The sequence below is a fragment of the Arvicola amphibius genome, chromosome 2 (assembly GCF_903992535.2).
Source record: "Arvicola amphibius chromosome 2, mArvAmp1.2, whole genome shotgun sequence".
NCBI classification, from domain to species: Eukaryota; Metazoa; Chordata; class Mammalia; order Rodentia; family Cricetidae; genus Arvicola; species Arvicola amphibius.
In genome coordinates this window covers 64,661,656-64,682,177 of record NC_052048.2, presented here as the reverse complement: position 1 = coordinate 64,682,177, position 20,522 = coordinate 64,661,656, and the positions used below count along the sequence as shown (strand labels likewise).

The 20,522-nt window shown below is 49.8% G+C and overlaps 1 protein-coding gene across 1 annotated transcript in view; it reads left to right on the top strand.

Annotated features, from left to right (window-relative positions):
• Positions 1 to 1,876: 1,876 nt before the first annotated feature.
• The window catches only part of Slc4a5 (solute carrier family 4 member 5), a 73,343-nt gene continuing 54,697 nt past the window's right edge, over positions 1,877 to 20,522 (top strand). The window contains exons 1-3 of the mRNA XM_038319309.1: positions 1,877 to 1,952; positions 3,430 to 3,621; positions 13,827 to 13,956. Of these exons, the coding sequence (XP_038175237.1) occupies positions 1,877 to 1,952; positions 3,430 to 3,621; positions 13,827 to 13,956 (398 nt within the window). The remainder of the gene's footprint in view (positions 1,953 to 3,429; positions 3,622 to 13,826; positions 13,957 to 20,522) is intronic.

Below are 20,522 nucleotides of genomic sequence, written 5' to 3'. Positions count from 1 at the left end.
GCTCTTATACGGGCTTTCCAGTGTATTATGTCAAGACAGCACAGCAGAGGGTAAGTTTGCAAAGCCACTGAGATGGAGCTGTCTCTACAGTAAAGGAGCTAGCAGTCATCCTGAAGGCCTCTCACCCAGCTCGCCATTGCACCAGCCCTAGACTCCTTGCTGCTTGCTTTTTCTTCTGGCCCTCCTTCTCTCCAGCACCAAAGGCAGTTATTACCACCAGTGGTGTTCAGAGGACTTAGCAACCAATATGCCTCGACACTGGCCATTCGTAATGGCCAGCGGTCAGGGAGGCTGCACACCAGCCAGCCATCAACCCTACAGACAACAGCCCAACAGTTACCACACTTGTTGGCACAATTGATCGATCTTGTTTTATTATCGTTTGTTTTTGAGGTAGGATCTCACTATATAGCCTTAGTTGGCCTGGAATTCACTGTGTAGACCAGGCTGACCTCACACAAAGAGATCTGCCTGCTTCTCCTCTTGAGGCCTGGAATGAAAGGGCTTTGCCATCATTCTTGGCCTTTGTTATTTATTTTGTATTGCTCAAAAGTTCTTGAACATGCAGGATGTGGTGGCGAACACACCAGGAGTCGTCATGAATACCTTTATTCCCAGCACTCAAGAGGTAGAGGCAGGAATGTCTTTGTGAGTTAGAGACTAGTTTGGTCTTCACAGTGAGTTTCAGGCCAGCTAGTACTATAGTGAGACTCTGTCTCAAAACAACAACAACAAAATAAAACTGGAAAAAATAATGATGAGCCTTTTGTACCAGGAACTCAAGGTTACTGATCAGCTCGGGTGTTCAAAATCTTGAACTGCCAAGTTTGACACCTCCATTATTTTTATGGTAAAAATGTATTTTTAGAAACTGTAAGGCTAAGAATTCTGTATAGTTCCCAAAACAGACAATCTAGGTTTGAATTTCCCTTTTTCCATTTTGACAGTAATTTAGATTCTTAGTGCCTCAGTTCCAGATCTGTATAAGGGTTCTGATATGGTTGGATGTGGGGCTCGGGGGTTGAACATTTGTTTAAGATAAGCAAGGCCTTGGTGACAAATGCCTTTCAGCCCACCACTTGGGAGGAAGGCAGGCAGATGCCTGAGTTCCCGACCAGCCTTGTCTATATAGTGACTTCCGGGTCACTCAGGGTTATACACAAACTTTGTCTCAAAATAAACAAATAAATTTTAAGTGACCTGGTGGTGGTAGCACATGCCTTTGATCCCAGTAATCTGGAGACAGAGACAGGAGGATCTCTGTGAGTTCAAGTTTAGCCTGGTTTACAGAACAAGTTCTAGGATAGCTAGGAATACACAGAGAAACCCTGTCTCAAAAACAAACAAATAAACAAATAAAGAAAAGATAGGTAAGGATCTGGGCTGCATCCTCGGCAGAGTAGATTACTATTATTACTGATGAGACTATTCTATTAAGTCATACGGGAGAAGCACTCAAAATACTGCCCATTAGTGGCAGCCATTATCATCTATATTTTATTTTTAATTTACAATTTTATTTTGTTTTGTGTGCATATGTATGTTCTGGTGGACATGCACATGAATTTGTTGTACATGTGGAGGCCAAAGGCTGAGGCATGGAACCAACCCATCTTGTGTTTGAGACAAGCGTTCTCATTTTCACCTGGAATTCTCAAACTCAACTAGGCTGGCTGGCCACTGAGTTCCAGGGACCGGCCTGTCTCTGACTCCCCATCACTGGGATTACAAGTGTTCATCACCACATCTGGCACCACATCTGGTTTTTGTTAAAGTGGGTTCTGCTGGCAAGGCAGGATTTTACTGACTGGGCCATCTCCCTGGCCTCCTGCATCTTTAATGTTCTGAAGCTGTGTTCATCTTTTCCTCCGTAGTGATGAAGGTGGAAGAGGAGAAGGCTGGGGTCGGAAAGCTGGATCCTTCAGTCTACAGGAGGAGACAGCCAGGTCAAGGTGATGACACTTGAAAGCTTGATGTTACTCCCACAAGGGTCGGAGCACTCCTGAGTGCCGCTGTATCAGCATTCTTAATTGGAGACTGAGAGCACTCTCCTGCCTTGGCAGTGTGTCCCTGAAGCGGGTGGAGCCAGCTACCGGGTCCTAGCAGACATGTCCAATCTAATCCAGGCTCACAGGCTACTAAGTAGCTCTGACTGTGGCCTCACATCAAACCATAAGCTTACTTTTAAACTATTATGATTGGGCTGGGTGGTGGTGGCGCACGCCTTTAATCCCAGCACTCGGCACGCCTTTAATCCCAGCACTCGGGAGGCAGAGGCAGGGGGATCTCTGTAAGTTCGAGGCCAGCCTGGTCTACAGAGCTAGAAGAACCCCCCTCTATGTATGTATGTGTGTGTGTGTGTGTGTGTGTGTGTGAGAGAGAGAGAGAGAGAGAGAGAGAGAGAGAGAGAGGGAGGGAGAGGGAGAGAGGGAGAGAGAGAGAGACTGGGAGGTGACTCAGTGGGTTAAGCATTTGCTATTTGTTGTGCAAGTGTGAAAACCAGAGTTTAGCTCCCCAGAACACATGTAAATGTTAGGTGCATGGGGAGTCCAGGAGTGGAATTTCAGCTCTTGGAATACAGAGATAGGAATTCCTCAGAGCAAGTTGCCTGGGTAGACAAGTTCAGGCATCCAGCTCTGGGTCCCTAAATGAATAATGGGGAGAGTGCGCATGCTCATGAGCCCAAACCAGTGAACAAGTGTACACGCCCCCCTCCCCCACAGTTTTTTGTGCAGTTTTTGAGGTGTGGTAGCTGACACGGTCACACCGCAGTGACAAACTACTGAACTGAACTTGTCTCAAGGGACCACATGACTGGGCATTTTGTCTGAGTGGACAGGGCAGAGTCCCCCACACACACAGAAAGCCATTGAATTCACGAATGCTCCTAGCTATGATCAATGAGAGATACCAACATTTAACAGATTGTGAAAAGAGCAGCTAAGTTAGAACCTGCGTGGGCAACTGTGGGGCTATTTCTCTTGGGGCCCCTGGAGCTGACGTTCCAGGCAGGTTATCGTGAGCCGTTGGTACGGGTGTTGGGGACCAGACTCAGGTCTTCTACAAGAACAGCCTGTGATGGGAACTTCTGAGTCGTGATGCTTTCATTGTACACTGATGGGAAAACAGGAGCATCCAGGAGAAAGCATGCTTCAGGTTTTGGATTTGGATTTATTTTCCTGGGCTTGTTGGTTGTCAATGCTGTGGAGAGGCAAAAATGAGAGATGCCCCGCCCCCACCCCCGCCACTCTCACCCCCACCCCTGTGCACATTTTAACAGACCGCGATTCCCAGCACCTGCTGAGTTGGTTCACAGGTAGAATTCTGTCTTCCCCAGTGTCAGGACTTTGGTTCTACCAGGCAGCCCGTGTTTCCATACTGCTTTGGAAGCTGTCGCTGTAACTGTAACTCTCTGTGCTGTTTCCACAGATTTTCCTTCAATACATATTGGATTTCCAGTCCCCAGTTACACACAAAGGAAAAGTGACTCAAAGGGACATCTTCCAGGCCTACAAAAAGTCCAGTGGGCTTTGCAGCCAGACAAACCACAGCAGGAGCTGGCTGGCCCAGGGGTCAGGGCCAGTGGCCGGGGAGGCGGCGTGGATCTTACTAAAAGAACTCGTAAGTTCCTTCAAGGGCCAACCTGCTGGTGGGAGTTTCTCTGTGGAATACGGGTGACTTCTATGGGCTCAGTGTTGACCCTCAGGGCTACACTACTCCTCTCCTCTCCCTGACACAGCTAACCTGAAGCTCTCCGTGCTCGCTCTGTGACTGGGAACTGTGCTCTGGGTGGAGGGGTGGCTCACAGCACTCGCCCGGCACACGGGAAGCTCTGGTTTCATGCTCAGCACTTGACCCAGGCATGGTTTGTAGTCCCAGCACTGCAAGGTGCTTTCGTCTGGCTGAGGTCTGCAGAGGAGCCTTCATTCGATGCTGCCCTACCCACTTGTTTTTGTTTTTTTGTGTTTTAGTGTCAGTTCCCAAAAGTCACCAGTGGGACTGTTGTCAAGGAAATTTCCTTCTATGTTGGAGGGAAGTTTTGTGGCTTGGAAATTTAAAAATTTTTGTTTTTTGTTTGTTTGTTTGTTTACATTTGTTTTGTGGGTAAAGGTCTGTGTCGTGGTGAAAGTGTGGAGCTCAAAGGACAGCTTGTGGGAGCCGGATCTCCTCTTCCATCACATGGGAGCAGGGAGCCAGGGCTCAGTTCGAGTCGGTGACCACTGAGCCATCCCTCCAGTCCCTGGCTTGGAGGTTTTACTCTGGAGTCTTTAATCTCTTTTGAGATCTTGTGCATGGCATAAGGGTGTCTGGTTTCATTCCCTCGCAATGAATATCCATTGTTTGCCAATACTATTAATAAAGTAACTGTCCTTTCCCCATTCTATGTTCTTGCTACCCTGGTTGCATACCAATTGACTCCATGTACCTGGATTCATGTCTAGACACCTTTGCTTCCTTTGTTCCATTATCTGTGTGTGCTTTTATTTTATTTTGTTGTTGTTGTTTACCGGTACTGTGCTGTTTTGATTCACTGTAGCTCTGCAGTACAATTTGAAGCACACAATAATCATCTTAGTTAATCCTCGCATCTCCCTGAGGGAGAGGTATATCATTATCCCGTATTTATTTTAGAAAACCAAAGTTCAAAGACACGAAGCATAATGCAGCCTGTAATCAGGGAAGCTGGGAAACGAACCGTTGACTCCCAAGCCTGTGTGAATGTTACTCTTCGTCAGTGGCCAGCAACAGAGACAGGATGGTTGGGAAGAAAGGGGAATAATAGCATATTCTCTTCCTCCCTCCCTCTCCCTCTCCCTCTCCTTCCTTACCTTTCTCTGTTCTCAGCGTACATATAATTTAGGAGCTCAATTTGTACAGTTGTTCAGGCTGCATTCAGGCCTAGAATGTGCGATGAGTAGAACCCTCAAGCCATAATGAGCGTGGACGAGAGACATGCTTTCTACACTGGAAAAGAAACGGTTTTCTTGTCTGAGAATCTCTTGAGACACCGTGGAAGCAAGAGCCTTAGATGCACACAGTTGTCTCCTCTCTGCTCAGCTGCTAATAAGAACTTAGCACAAGACCCCATCAAGTGGGGGCAGACCCAACCTGGGACGTCCCAGCATCCAGTCCCCTCATCTGTAGGTGGAAGGCTGTGGTGGATACCAACTACCCTGGTCTTCACAAGGTAGAGGTATTTCCAGGGATGAGGAGGCAGGACTTCCGGCGATAAAATCACATCTGTTCAGGTGAACTGGATGGCTGGCCACACCAGACTGCCAGGGTTGCCAAACGAGATACAAACAGATAGAGTACCTGACACAGTCTATTGTGCCTGGTTGGCTTTTAACAACTGTTGACACACTTGCATATGTTAACCCACGTTGAGAGCACAGAGCCCCATGAGCACAGAGCCCAAGCTTTTTCCTCCACGAGCAGACATTTTTCTGGTTTTGCCAGCCTTACTGCTGCGGAGAAGCTTATACCTCTTGTCGGTGGGAGGGGCAAGAGAAAGTGCTGAAGCTATCTTCTGTTTGCTGTCATAAGGCCATTCAAACACCAGAACTGGGGCTGGTGAGAGGGCTCAGCAAATATGAGCTCTGGCTACTCTTCCACTTGATTGTGGGCTTGATTCCCACACCCATGTGGTGGCTCACACGGGTCCGTAATTCCAGTCCCAGTGGATCCAATGCCATCTTCTGCATCTACAGGCAACAGGCATGCACCCGGTACACAGACATACATGTAGACAAAACAACCATACACATACAATAAAAATAATGAAAAAGAAAGAAAAAAATCAAACCCAGTCCAGGATAAGCAGCAAAGGAGAAGAAAGGCTATTTCCTATATAGACACTAGAGTCTTAGAGTCCCAAGACTTCAGAATCAAGAAGACTTTCACGTTGCCTTTTGTTCGTTCCTTCCTTTCCTATGAGCATGTGCGCACTCTCTCCCTCCCCCCCTTTTCTGGCAGGGAGTCATGTAGCCCAGGATGAGCCCTAACTTGCCATATAGCGCAGGTCAGCCTTGAACTCCTGATCTTGTTGCTTCCACCTCCCAATGCTGGATTTACAGACATGCACCACTAGAGGCGCCAGGGATCAAACCAGGGCTTTGTGCGTATTAGGCAAGTGCTCTACCAACTGAGCCACATCCCCACCCCTTTCTCCATTTTTGACGAGGATGGGCAAGGGCAGAGGACTAATTTCTCTCTACAACATCTCCTCTACCCAAGGGTCTCCGAGATAGGCTGATTCAAATACACACTCAGAGATGAAACACCGTGACAAAAGGCAAGTTGGAGAGGAAAGGGTTGACTTCACTCACAGTTCCATGTAAACAGTTCATTATCAAAAGCAGTCAGGACAGGAACTCAATCAAGGCAGGAACCTGGAGGCAGGAACTGATTCAGAGGCCATGGAGGGAAGCCGCCTACTGAATTGCTCCCCATGGCTTGCTCAGCCTGCGTTCTTATAGAACCTAGGACCACCAGCCCAGGGATGGAACCACCCACAATGAACTGGGCCCTCCCCCATCAATAACTAATTAAGAAAATACCCTATAGGCCCACCTACAACCTGAATTATGGAGGCATTTTCTTAATTGAGGTTCCCTTCACTCAGACAACTTTATATTGTGTCAAGTTGTCGTAAAATTATCCAGCACAGGTTTCTCTTTTTAAAAGATTTATTTTATTATTTTTTTTAAATTATGTGGATGTGCATGTGAGCATTAAGAGTCTCCAGAGCTGGAATTTAGACAGTTGTGAGCTGTCTGGTGTGGGTAACTGAACTTAGGTCCCAAACTCAGATCCTTTGGAAGAGCAGCACGTGCTCTTAACCACTGAGCCATCTCCTCCCTGATCCAAGCTGGCCTTGACTTATAGCAATCTTCCTACCTCAGCTTCCCAGGTAATGAGGTTATAGACGCAAACCATGATACTAGGCCTGTGTGACTTTTGTTTCCTTTTTAAAAAGCTGTATTATTTTTACGTATGTTCCTGAGTGTACATATGTGTACTGTGTGCCTGCACCACCAGAGCAAGAAGAGAGTGCTCAAGCTCCCCAGAACTGGAGCTACCTAATATGGATGTTGGGAGAAACTGAACCTGGGCCTTCTGCAAGAGTAACAACCACTCCTAACCACTGAGCTATCTGTTAGTTCCCTGTGCCCAGATGGGTGAATGCCTCTGCTGTCTTGGCATTTTAAGAAACACAGGAACAAGGTTTCTTATACTCACATAGGCCACCAGGTCCAAAAGGGACAGAGATGGTCATAGTTCCTATGTCAATTAAGGCCATCTGTGGCAGATTTCTGTTGTGGGCAGCATTTCTGACAAGCACCCTCCCAGGGTGACCTCCTGTACCCTGAAACTAGAGTGAGCTCTGGAAGAGAAGGCCTGCTCAGACCTTGTTTACTTTAGGGTACAGTTCATCTACAAGAGATCAGCTTCAGTGGGCAGCTAAGACTCAAGAGAGAGAGCCAGGAGAGGAAGGAGAGACTTCTAAGAATCAGGTCTCTGCCAGGGGAGCATGTGTGGGCTCTCAATGCAAGAGCAGCTGACTCAAGGCTTGAGCTGGAGGATGCAGTGAGCTGAAGTCCCCTCTCTGGGGCTGCACGTCTCTTCCAGCAGCTCCGGGGCAGGCAGGTCTATTCATTCCTCTTTTCTGTCCGCACCCCAGCTCCCCATCTTCAGGTTCACAACACCAGGAACCATGAACAAAGGCCAGCTAACTGAGAGACCCAGTCCAACCTTTCCAGACATGGATCGGCCAGTGACACAAGTCATGTGTCACCCAAAGATGGCTTTCAGGGGTGGGAAACACAGGCTTGGCCGATGTCCCCAAACTGCCTCCCACAGGGGCGATTCCTGTGGGCATAAATGGGCAGGCTCTCTTCTCCCGCCTTAGAAGACACACTTGGAGTTTTTGTAAAAATCAGGAAAAGGAATTTTGTCGGTCATGAAACTGGGGCACAGGGCTTCCTAGTCCTCTCCCAAAGACTCACTTCGCTTCACAAGAATGACCCTGGCACCCTGGCATTATGTCTCCCAGTCCCCTGTATTCTGTCTCCCTGTGCCACACACAGCCACATGCATCCCCTACAACTCCATCCCCAGCTCCTCTTTCCTGGCTCCTAGGTGCTTAGCTCCCACCGATGTGCTCATGAGTGTTGGAAATTCACTCACCTAGACAGTGTTTACTGTGTGCCCATGTTGTGTAAGCCTGGGTCACTGGACAGCAAAGTGCTGGAAGTGGGGCAGACCCTGACCATGCAAAGCTAAGCGGGGAGAGACTCACAGATTGGCTCCTGAAGTCGCTGACCTTTTGATGACCCTAACTGCTCTCCAAGGCTTTCCTAGGCTGAAGCCCATGCTTCTTGCCAGGGTTAGGGGTCACCAGATTACCTTGTGCTCTGTCCAAGCAATGGGTGGGCAGTCCTCACCCAGAGAAAGAGGCGCTCTGTGTGCTTCAGAACCTCAGCCCAGCCACACATAGTTCCCTTCCAAGTCCAGTCCTTCCCATCTCCTCTTCCTCCTCTCTATTTCCTCCTTCTTCCCCCTTTTTCTTCTCTCTTTCCTCCTCCTCACCCCTCCTTCTTCCTTCCTCTTCTTCCCCTACCTCCTCTGTCCTTTTCCTCCTCTCCCCTTCCTTTTTTCCTTCTTCTCCTCCCTCCTCACCCCTCCCTTCCTCTTCCTCCCCTCTTTTCCTCCTCCTTTCCCCTCCTTTTCTTCCCCTCTCTTTCTTCTCCTGTTCCTCCTTACTTCATATTATTCCTCCCCTCCTCTTCTCCTCTCTCTCTCCCTCTCCCTCTCCCCTCCCTCCCTCCCCTCCCTCCCTCCCCCCTCCTCTCTCTCTCTCTCTCTCTCTCTCTCTCTCTCTCTCTCTCTCTCTCTCTCTCTCTCCTTTTTTGAGATAGGCTCTCCTGTAGACCAGGCTAGCCTGAAACTCACCACATAGTTGAGGCTGGCCTTGAGTTCTCAAGAGATGGCATTACAGGTGTGTGCTACCATACTTAGCTTGCCCGAGTCTGTTTCGATAGTTGGGCCCCCAGTCTGTGCCTCCTGTAGTCATAGACCAGAGATGTCATTGCTTGTGGCATTTCACACGATGGGGGCCAAGGCTAGTTTGTGACATACTATGTGTTTGTGGGCCCACAGCACCTTATAGAAGACCCAGGTCAGTGGCCCAGCATGTAATAAGCTAAACCTTGGGTGGGCTGGAGGGAAGACCCGGGGAGAAGGATGGGGTTGGACACTGGAAAGGTCTGGGTTCCTGAGATGTTCAGGGTGGGGCAGGCTAGTGACTGGTGATAGGAAGGAGGAGTCACAGCTACAAGCCACAATGGTAGCAATACCATTGAGGGCCTGGCTGGGTGCTGGCCACATGACTGGTATTATCCCAGTTATTCTCACCAGAATTCAAAGAAGCAGATGTGATCATTTCTATGTACTAAGTAGGGAAACCGAGGCTCGGGAAGGTTAAGGTTTTGTCATTATGCTACTGATAATAATTTGCAGCATCGGGAGATGAATCTAGGCTTGGCCTCTTCTAAAATGTTGTCTCTCCAGTATCTTTGGAAATCCTCCTTCAGGTGATGGGTTGCCTGGTCTCTGGCTTAGAGAGTCTCCATTTGCTACCTAGTAGGACTCAGGAAGGGGTAGGCCAACCACTCTCACAGTGTAGTGTAATCTGTGAAGCCAGGACCCTTGGTGGGGGACAATCCCCAGAAAAAGAACCTCCTGGGCTGCCCACTGCTGAGGTCTTGGTGATAGTGAGTTTGCTTGAAGCTCTGAATGAACGGCATGATGAGAGCCAGGCAGTGGTACATACCTGCAACCCCTGCACTTGGGAGTGCAATGGAGGAGAACGTCAAAATTGGAGACCAGTCTGAGCTCCATAGCTAGACCTAATCTCAAAAAACAGCAGGGGATTGAAGCATATCAAAGGTCCCAGGTTCAAGCCCCAGCATTCCTCCAATGAGGAAGCAGCAGCAGCAGCACACTGGGTTGTAACCTCAGACGCTCCAGACCTCAAGCTCATCCTTTGTGAACTTGAGGCCGCCTGGGCTGCACTGTAGCACATCTCAAACAGGCCTTGATGGATCTTCTAGCCCCGGATATGAAAATGCCATCAAGACCCATGCATGGGCCAGCGTGTGGTGGGGGATAGTAGGCATCACCAGGTCACCTCACCCACTCCAGGGGCTTAAGGAACAAGAGTTTGTAGCAGGCCTGGGAGCCTCCGTGACCTCTGCTCGACCTTGTGTATTGCAAGCACTAGCTGAGCCAAACCCAGATTAGGAGTTCCTCAGAGAACAAAGTAACTCTCCGGTGGGGTTCACACATACCCCAAAGTGGCCAGTCCCTGCAGTTCAGTGAGTGACAGTTTGGCACTTTGTCCCAGTAGTGGGCACAAACAGCAAGCCCCGTAATTGTTAAAGTTGGGAAGGAAGCTAATCCATCTTCATTTAACACTGTGGACCTCACAGCAAACACCCCCCATAACAACCCCAACCTCCACCCAACTCCCAGAGGCGGCAGAAAGAACAGGGCCTGCCAGGCTCTTGCCACCAAATTCATAAGATCTTAAGAGGTCCTGGGGGTTTGCGCACAAATCCTACCTCCCTGCCTCAGCCTTTATAAGGGGGCCTGAGGAGAGGCGCCCTGCTCTACAGGAGCCTCCAGGTCTGTCCGGAAAGGCTCTGGGGAGGGCGGGTGGGGAGGGGGGAGGGAGGGGCAGTCCTGGTGTTTTCACAGTCCTCAGCTGCCACCACACGGTTCCTGCTTGAGCGCCATTGCTAAGCCTCCTCTCTCGTTATACCTCTGATTTCCCCATCCACCTCCCTCCCGTCTTTTCTCCCTCTTTTGCTCTTTTCTCCCAGGATTTCTGTGCAATCTCACACCCCATCTCTGGTTTCTTTGCGTTTATTCCTCTCTCGCTAGCCGCAGTCTCCCTCCTTCCCTCTAGTCCTTCTCCTGCCCTCCTCCTCCCCGCCTCCCTTGCTGCTTAAATTGGAGCAAAAGTGAGTTTGCTTTTGTGTGGGGAAGAGGATACTCAGAGAAGCCAGCAGCAGGGAAACAGGCTGGGGCCAGAGGCAGCACCAAGCACCGGAGACTCCTGCCCTCAGCGGTTCCAAGGAGCAGGTACTGCCCGGACAGGCTGGTTCCAGCACAGACCTCTACCCTGTCTAGGCTTTCTAATCTACTAACTCTTCAGGATCTCTCTATTTATTTACCTTCTTCTGGGCCTTGAAGGGTGTGAAAGATTCTAGATTTATGAAATATGAGGACAGAGGCCCAAGGGGTGGCATTGCCTTTTGTTTTTAGACTGGGCTCAGAGGCAGGCTAGGTCCAGATTGCTGTGGATGGTTTGAGCCACATCACCAGGCCCAAGCTTTAGATAATGGAGAGGCAGCCAAAGCTTTCCAGCTGGAGATGTACAAGAGCAAATCTACATGTGAAGGGTTTCTATCAGGCTGCGGCCATGCAACCCAGCGGTGGAGAACTTGCTCAGCACAAGTGGGCCTTGGGTCCAGTTCCCAGCAAGGCAAAACCAAAACAGAGCAGTGATTATCCTCCTCTGAGCCCATGGGGAGCCGGTTTGTCTCCTCAGAATCAAGCAGCCATGGTTGCCTTCTAATTCGAAGGTGGGAAATGTGTTTTCTTAATGATCAGGTTATTTTGTTTATTGGGGTTTTCTTTGGGGGGGGGTGGTTGGGTTTTTTTTGAGACAAGATCTCTCTTTGTAATCCTGGCCATCGTGGAATTCACTATGTAGACAAGACTGGCCTCAAACTCACAAAGATCCTCCTGCATCTGCCTCCCAGGTGCTAGGATTGAAGACGTATGCCACTATGCCTACAGGAATGATTCTCCTCCTCCTCTTCCTCCTCCTCCTCCTCCTCCTCCTCCTCCTCCTCCTCCTCCTCCTCCTCTTCCTCCTCCTCCTCTTCCTCCTCCTCCTCCTCCTTCTTCTTCTTCTTCATAAAATTTCCTTAAACTCAAAGCCAGTGAAATAAGTTTAAAACAACAAAAAAATTCAAAATCAGACGAATTTGAATCAACAAAGTCCATTGTGGACCCGCACACACATAAGCCACTGGCACCTTGTGCTAGGCAAATTGTCCAACTTGTTTAGGCTGTGTGCTGCCCAGAGAGCTCTGTGATTCCCGAAGTCCATTGCACAAGCCTGTTAGGAGGCCTGCGTGGATGGGGTGCCCTTAGGCAGTAGAGGCAGCAGGCCTGGGGAGGGTGACACTGGGGAGGGTGAGTGGAGGAAGGACTCTTTTGGACCAAGGGCAGTTGGTGGCAGCCTATGGACTAGCAGAAAGAAATCGAACGTACTTCATACCTGCACGCTGTCTTCCCACAGAAGTGTGTAGGAGCTGAAGTGACTTATGGAGAGGCACGAAGGTCAGGGGTGACAGTGAAGGGCACAGGAGGGGTGCTGACAGGCAAGCTGGAGGTTGCGCAGTCAAGCACCTTTTGGCTGTGGGCTCTGAGCCTGGATGCCGGGGTTGGTGTGGGCGATAAGGGCTGTCTGTAGAATAAGCCTTGAGTCAGGGGTTTCTCGGGTACGTGGTGACTGTGAGAGTCATGTCCACGTGGACCAGAGACACACTGTGTGCCCTACCTTCTGGAACTCCAGGACACATTCGGTGAAGATGCGGTAAATGCCTGCCTGGAAGTTACAGGGACGAGGTTAGGTGTCAATAGAGTTCTTGAAAATAGAAACAACGGAAGACCTACTGATGAATAGAGGAAGGCAGAAGCGGGAGAAACTGAGGCAATGAGAGACTGGGAGAAAGGGGGAAACCTCAGGAGCTCTGTGGGACGGTTGATGGGAGGCCGAATCAAGGGCTGGTGAGGAAGAAGCATCCTTGACAACACAAGGGGGTAGGAGGTGGCAGGAGCCTGGGGATACCTTCAGCCAAGGCATTGCTCATCTTCTGAGCTTGTGGTCCCTCTCATTGGCTGCCTGTGCTGCAACCACACAGGGCATCCACCACACTCAAGCATAATTCATCCTGATGTGTTCCACTCACAATTCAAACGCCTTTCTCAGAGGGGCTCCTGTGACCAGCATGCTTTCTACAGCCGCCCTTGGGAAGTCTGTCTTTTTCAGGACACTCAGCACTCTCCCCAGTGGTCGTCCAGGGGTTTGTTTACGCTCTGCCGTAGACCGACATTAGCAAGCAAGAACATGGGTCTTCTTTATGGCCTTACTTTCTGGTACCAAGGATGATGCCTGGCACAGAGTAGGGGGTCACTACACGATGGGAAGAGGGAAGGAGTGGGAGGGAGGGAGGGAAGGAGGAAAGACGGTACCTGAGAACATTCGGGAGGTGACTTCCAGAGGGCTGCTGGTGAGGAGGCAGGACACCCAGGAATCAGGCCCACAATGCCAGTGAGGAACACTAGCCCAGCCTTCCCCTGCCTGCCTGCCTCCTCACCATCACTGACTGACTTGGGACCCAGTGGAGCAAGAGAGAGTTGGAGGCTTTTCTGCCAAATGCAGCTGGACCAGGCTGGTCCTCATTTCCTGTTCCTGGATCCTGCTGCTGCCCCGGCTTTGGCTGTTTCCCATCCTTCACTGGCACTGATGAGACCCCGAAATAAACACAGACCAAATCCTTTCTTATCTCAAAGACTTACATCCGCATCCAGGGCAAAGGGACAAGAGTTCAGTCTGGCCCAGAATATGGACTGAGTCTTAGTGAGTGACCCTCCCTCCCCGCCCCATGCCTGCTCCCTTCCTGTTGGCCCTGTGGCCTCCTGACCTCCGCAGGGCACTCAGCACACCCAACTCCTTCACTTTTCAGGGTCTCCAGCTGCTGAGCAGCTGCAGGACATCCTGGGGGAGGAAGATGAGGTTCCCAACCCCACCCTCTTCACAGAGATGGACACTCTACAGCATGATGGGGACCAGATGGAATGGAAGGAGTCAGCCAGGTGAGAAGGGGTCAGGACGGAGGGGCGTGTCTTGGGTATAGGCTGGTGGGTTGTTACTGCCAAATAAGTGAAGATGCAGGAACCAAGGGGCTGGCTCAGCTGGAAGTCCTTGATGGAGGCACGAGGACCTGAGTTCTGTCCCCAGAATAAGCCAGGAGCGATGCTTTGCTGCTCCTGTGACCTCAGTGCCAGCCAGGAGGTGGAGATAGACTGATCTCAGGGGCTCAAGGCCAGCCAGCCTAGCATAACTTCTAGAGCATGAGAGTCTCCCTAAAAATCAGTGGTCAGAGCCTGAGGAACGAGCTCTGTCCTCTCCTCCTGAGATACACACCTACGTACACATGTACACTCTCATACACATGAATAAGCACATACATATTTGCAAACATACACATGCACACACAGAGGGGGGCACCTAAACAGAAAGATAAAACAGTGACCCATGACACCATATATATTCTTTAATGTCAAATGGTTCAAACTAAAGACCAAGGAAGGGAAAGTACCAGTCAGGCTGGAGTGCAAGGCGAGGGGTGGGTGTGGGTGTGCAGCACAGGGCTGGGAGGGGTAGCTTTCTGGAGGAAGAAGGGCATAAATCAGAATGGTGGGGAAAGGGTCTAGGCTCGTCATTCTCAGCAGTTTGGATAAGCAGAGGTAGAGCCATAGAAGAAAGCATAAGGAATCCAGGGGCTAGCAGTGGGTACAGTGCTAGCCCAGCAAATGGGAGAACCCGAGCTTGGACTCCTAGAACCCAAGGAAAAGCCGGGCAGGAGTGGTGGTCACCTGTAATCCCAGGACGCAGGAGGCAGAGACAGGCGATTCACAGGACAAGTGACTACTAGACTAGCTGGAATCTGTGAGCTGAGCTCTGGAAAGAGCTTAAGGGAAAGAAATAGAATGGAGAGCGATTGAGGAAGACTTCAGATGTAAACTTCCAGTATGCGTGCAAGCATGTGTGTGTGTGTGTGCGTGTGCGTGTGCATGTGTGTGTATACTTGATTACACACCCACATGAACACACATACATGCATCACACCATACAGGCAAGAGAGAGAGAGACAGAGAGAGACAGACAGACAGACAGACAGACAGACAGACAGACAGAGGAGAGTGAGAGAGAGCCTCATGCACAGAGGAGGAAATCCATGTAGGTTAGTGGGAAGCTGTGTGGTCAAGTCAGGAGCTGGTTAGGTCTGAGCAACACTGGTGCTGTCGTAGCCCCAGTAACAGGGACAGAGGGACCTCTGAACCAAACAGAACAGATTAGTAGTCCCACGTGTTCCCAAAACCCAAGAAGGGGTTGGGGGAGACAGGAACAGCAGGAGGGCCTGGGAGAGATCCTAAGAGACAGAAGACGGACAGTGTGTTGTTCCTCAGCCTTCCTGTGGCTCCAGTTACACCTCTCTTTCCTAGATAGGTAATGTTTTTGTTTTGTTTTTAAGAGAGGGTTTCTCTGTGTAGTCCTGGCTGTCCCGGAACTTGCTCTGTAGACCAAGCTGGCCTGGAACTCAGAGATCCGCCTGACTCTGCCTCCTAAATGCTGGGATTAAAGGCATGCACCTTTAATTATTACCTATCGAGTAATAATTTTTTTAAACCTCTGCCAGGAAGGGTGTGTGTATGTAGTGTGTTTTCCTGTCTTGGGGCACACATACCCATGTGTGTGGTGGGGGGGTGTCAAGATTGATAATCAGGCATCTTTCTTTTCTCAATTGCTCTCCACTTGATAGTCTAAGACAAGGTCTCTCCCTTGTATCCAGAACTTCCCCCGTCAATTAGTTTGGCTAGGGTGGTCCTGAGACTACAGGTGAAGTGTCATACTCACCTGACTTTTACGTGGTGTTGGAGATCCAAATCTAGTCCTCACTCCTGAATGGCAAACACTTTACCTGCTGAGCCATTTCTCCGTGCAGGAAAAACCATTTTGATTTTATTAAATTAAAATCCAAGCTATGGCTGTGGCTCCATTGGTAAAGAATGTGTCCTGCATTCAGTATGTCCTGGGTTTGATCCCCAGCATCACACAAACTGAGGGTAGAAGCCCACAGCCGTACCCTCAGCACTGAGGAGATGGAGGTAGGAGGATTACAAGTTCAGGGTCATCCTCAGTTGCATAGCTTGTTCAAGGCCAGCCTGGAATACCTAAGACTCTGTCTTAAACACAAAACAAAGCATAATTAAATTAAGATGACATCAACTCATTTCCATTGAGAGAAATTAGATGCGGAGGAGTACGGTCTGTCAGGTGGAGCTGAAGTTTGGACTACGGCAAAGCCTGAATGGTTACTGTCAGTTCACGTGGCTTCTCTCTCCTGAGACCCACATTTTTCCCCCTTGGAGACAACAGTGTTCCAGTTGGAAATGCATAAATTAACTCCCAGCTATGCCCAGGACGAGGTCTTCATGAGACTGTGACACCCACAGCCCGGAATTTCCCTCTGCGACCTGGGCAGTTGCTGGGCAGAGGGAAGAGCTTTATTCCCACACCTTCAGCCTTCTCTGCTACAAGGGCGTCTGGAAGAAGGTGCTGCTGGTCTCGGGGAGGAACTAACCTGCAGCCCACAGATGGGGGACCAGTCCCCCCTTGCAAGCCCAGGAGCCTCTTCTCATCACATGGTCCACTGAACCCCAATGTGCTAAGAGCACGCAGGCTCACCCACATTCAAGCTCCATGGTGACCCTGAGGAGGGCAGAACTGGAATCTGGCTTTGTAGATGGGATTCTGAAGTGCAGAAGGGCTAGCAGCTTGCCAAGGGTCAGAAATACAGAAAGCCCAGGCTGCATTGCCACCCAGGCCTGTCTGACCTCCAGTCTGAGGTCTCTTGTGTTTTGCCCTGTGCTCCCAAGGCTCTTGTCCATTCCATTCCCCTCCCCCACACTCCAACTTCTAGGAACTTGTTTTGATATCCAGGGAAAGACCCTCAGGGAAGCCAGAAGTCCCAAAAGTTTCCAGAATCAAGGAGCCAGCAAATAGCAGTGGATTCTGGGCCTCTGTAGAATAAGAAGACAACAAAGGGGGTGAAGAATAGCATCTCCCACAGATCCCCAGACCCTGGCGTTAGGGGGCTAGTCATACCCAACATCAAAGAAAGTGGGGGAGGGCTTCCTTTCATAAAAGTATTTAATTTGTTGCAGGGAGTGCTTGCTTTATTGAGTTAGGAGATTAAGAGAGCGAAAATCTCAAATCCGCAAGGAATTTTCCCTGGCGGTGCTTTGTCAGGTTTATTAGTTTGGGGGACATTGCGGGTTCTTGAGGGAGTCACTGCTGGATAGATTTAAGTGGCTTTTGAGCTCTGCTGAGCCTTGCCCCGTGCACATAATCAGCGCTGTATGTGCGGCAACACTTCTGATGTGATCGATGGTGGAAGGCCAGGCTGCTAATGAGAGAGACTGTTATTAATTCTGTCTCTGGCATTCCCACATGAGACGTCTGGCTAACTGTTCCCTGATAATGAATGACTTTGCCTGAGGGAGGGCTGAATCAGGTGAGGTAAGGGTGACCCCCCTATATTATGAGCAAATAACTTAACCAGAACCCCTTTCTCAAACCAGCACTTGCGAGAAGGGACTGGCAGGAGAATCGTCCAGGCTGGAACCTATCCAAGAGTGGAAGGCCCTTCAGGGTTACTCAGAAATAACTAGAGCTTAGCACTCAAGAGCCTTGAGAACCAGCTCTAAATCCAAGCTGCTCTGGCTTCCACTCAGCATCCCAAGAGCAAGAACTTGCCAGAAGGTTCTTATGAGATACATACGCTCTGAGAACATTCTTGTCATGACTAGGAAAAGGCCAAAGGGTGCATGAGAAATGGGTCAGATTTGTTGAGTTGGAGCATTCTTTTTTTTTCCTTTTTTTTCCCTTTTTGTATCCCATGTAGCCCAGGCTGGCCTCAAACTTGCTATGTAGCTAAGGATGGTTTTCAATTCTTTTTTTTTTGGTTTTTTCGAGACAGGGTTTCTCTGCAGCTTTTTTTTAGAGCCTGTCCTGGAACTAGCTCTTGTAGACCAGGCTGGCCTCGAACTCACAGAGATCCGCCTGCCTCTGCCTCCCGAGTGCTGGGATTAAAGGCGTGCGCCACCACCACCCGGCTTGGTTTTCAATTCTTGTTCCTCCTGCTGCCTGCTTTATGTGGTGCTGGGAATGGAACCTAGGGCTTCATGCTTGCTAGGCAAGCACTCTATCAACTGATCTTTATCTCTAGTCCCACGGGTAGAAAGTTTCTCCAGCCCTCTGGAGTCAGACTTGTAGGGACAGAACTGCCCTTCTTTATAACTCAGAGGAGGATTTATAAATTCCTCTCAGTGTGGAAATCAACAACATTCATTCATCCATTCATTCATTCATTCATTCAAATATTTGCTAAGGTCTTACTGACTGCAAGCCTTGAGCCAAGTGCGAGGCATTTTAAAATGGACCATGGCAGATGTTCTCATTGCTCAATTGGTTTCTTTGTAATGATGCACAGAGTCACATAAGGGAGTATTGGTAATGAGGCCTGATGTGAGTGTACAACATAGAGGCATGGCGGGTCAAGAAAGGCTTCCAGGAGCAAGGCTGTTCACACCAAGATAGGAGGGTGGATCAGTGTGAGCACAGCAAGGATACACAATGGAAAGAGGCCCCTGGAGCCAGGGCTGGGAAGACAGCCTGATGTGGAGCACTTGCATGTACCCAACAGATGAGATGGAGAGTGTTCAAGGTGGTATGGCTGAAGACCAAGATGGACAGTAGAGGCTGGGCATGTGTTCCTTGTGGATGGAGAATAGGGCAAGACTATCAGCATCTATCATTGTCCACAGGCAAGACCATAAGCACCTGCCATGGTCCACGGGCAAGACCATAAGCACCTGCCATGGTCCACGGGCAAGACCATAAGCACCTGCCATGGTCCACAGGCAAGACCATAAGCACCTGCTATGGTCCATGGCCAAGACCATAAGTACCTGCCATGGTCCATGGCCAAGACCATAAGCACCTGCCATGGTCCATGGCCAAGACCATAAGCACCTGCCATGGTCCACAGGCAAGACCATAAGCACCTGCCATGGTCCACAGGTAAGACTGTCAGCAGATTTCATGCTGACTGAGTTATGGAGGCTAAGCTTGATGCTGAGAGTTTGGGGGACCCTGAAGAGATCTGGGGAAAGACAGAGTTCTGTATGTGAGACAGATCTTTGGTTTTAGTACTGAGAAGAGATAAAAGGAAAATGCTAGGACTGGGGAAATGGCTCAGCAATGAAGCACGGGCTGCACAAGGCTGGACCCAAGTTTGGAAATAGGTTGATTTGAATAGCTCTTCTGAGGGGCTTGTTCAAGAGCAGAAGTCTCTGAAGCAGAGTGTGGGCTCAAGGGAAATCTCCAGCTTTACACACACACTCGCGCACACACACTTGCACACACACACACACATAGAGAGAGAGAGTCTAGGCTGATCTCGAACTTACTATGTAGCAGAGGATGATCTTGAACTTCTAATCCTACTACCTCCACTGCCTAAGTGCTGAGAGTAATGTGTGGACCACCAGAACACTTGCAGACAGTGTGTTTGTGTGATTATACAAGTCTATATGTGTGTGTGAACATGTACATGTGTACACGTGTGTGTAGAGGCCATGGGTCAATGTTGGGTGTCATCCTCAATTTTTTTTCCACCTTATTTTTGAGGGCCCTCTCTCTGAGCCTGGGGTTCACCAGCTGGCCAAGTTGGCTATCACCGAGCTCCAAAGATCTGCCTATCTTTTCCCTGCCACCCTTTCCCCAGCAGCAGGGTTCCAGGTGCACACCACTACAAGCTTTTCCCATGGGATCCAACTTGTGAAGCATCTCTCCGACCCACCACACCCACGCTGTTATGAAGCACCAAGGAACAAACGCCACCTGTCTCACATGTTAAGCAAACTCACTGCCAGCTAAGCCTCTTCTCCGACCCCAGTACTACTACCATTCATGCACCATTGAGTATGGAACCCAGGACCACCACTGAGCTGGGGCCTCTGCTTTGGCTTTTGTGTGTAGGATGAGAGATGTGAGCCTATTGGATGCTAATAGAAATGGGACAGAAGAAAGAGAATGGCTTAAGGGAGCAGAGAGCTGAGAAGGGCTTGCAGAATAGAGCCAGGCCCTAAGTGCAGGTGGGGCTCCCAACAGGTTTGAGAAGCGGGGAGGTGGAAGAGTAGCATGGAGAAGCTGTGGGTTGCTGGTACCCAGGGCAGGGGGTCCAGGTCTGTGGCTGTTTTGTGTCTTTACAGTGGAGTCAGGTATGGAGATTTGAGGCCCGGTGCAGGTTCCCAGATTGGCACTCTGCTGACCCACTGATCTGAGCGCTGCAGATCGCTATCATCAAGCGGTTTTTCCGTCGGGTGTCTAACCTACTTCTCGCTCCTCTTCCTTCACTAACACACACACACACACACACACACACACACACACACACACACACACACAAGCCTGATGTTTCTGGTGAGCAAACCGGAAAATAGCGAGTGTGTGGATCTGTGAGTGGGTGTGCATGTGAGCGAGAGAGTGGATGTGTAGGCCACAGAGAAACTACTGATGCTGTTTCCCAGTT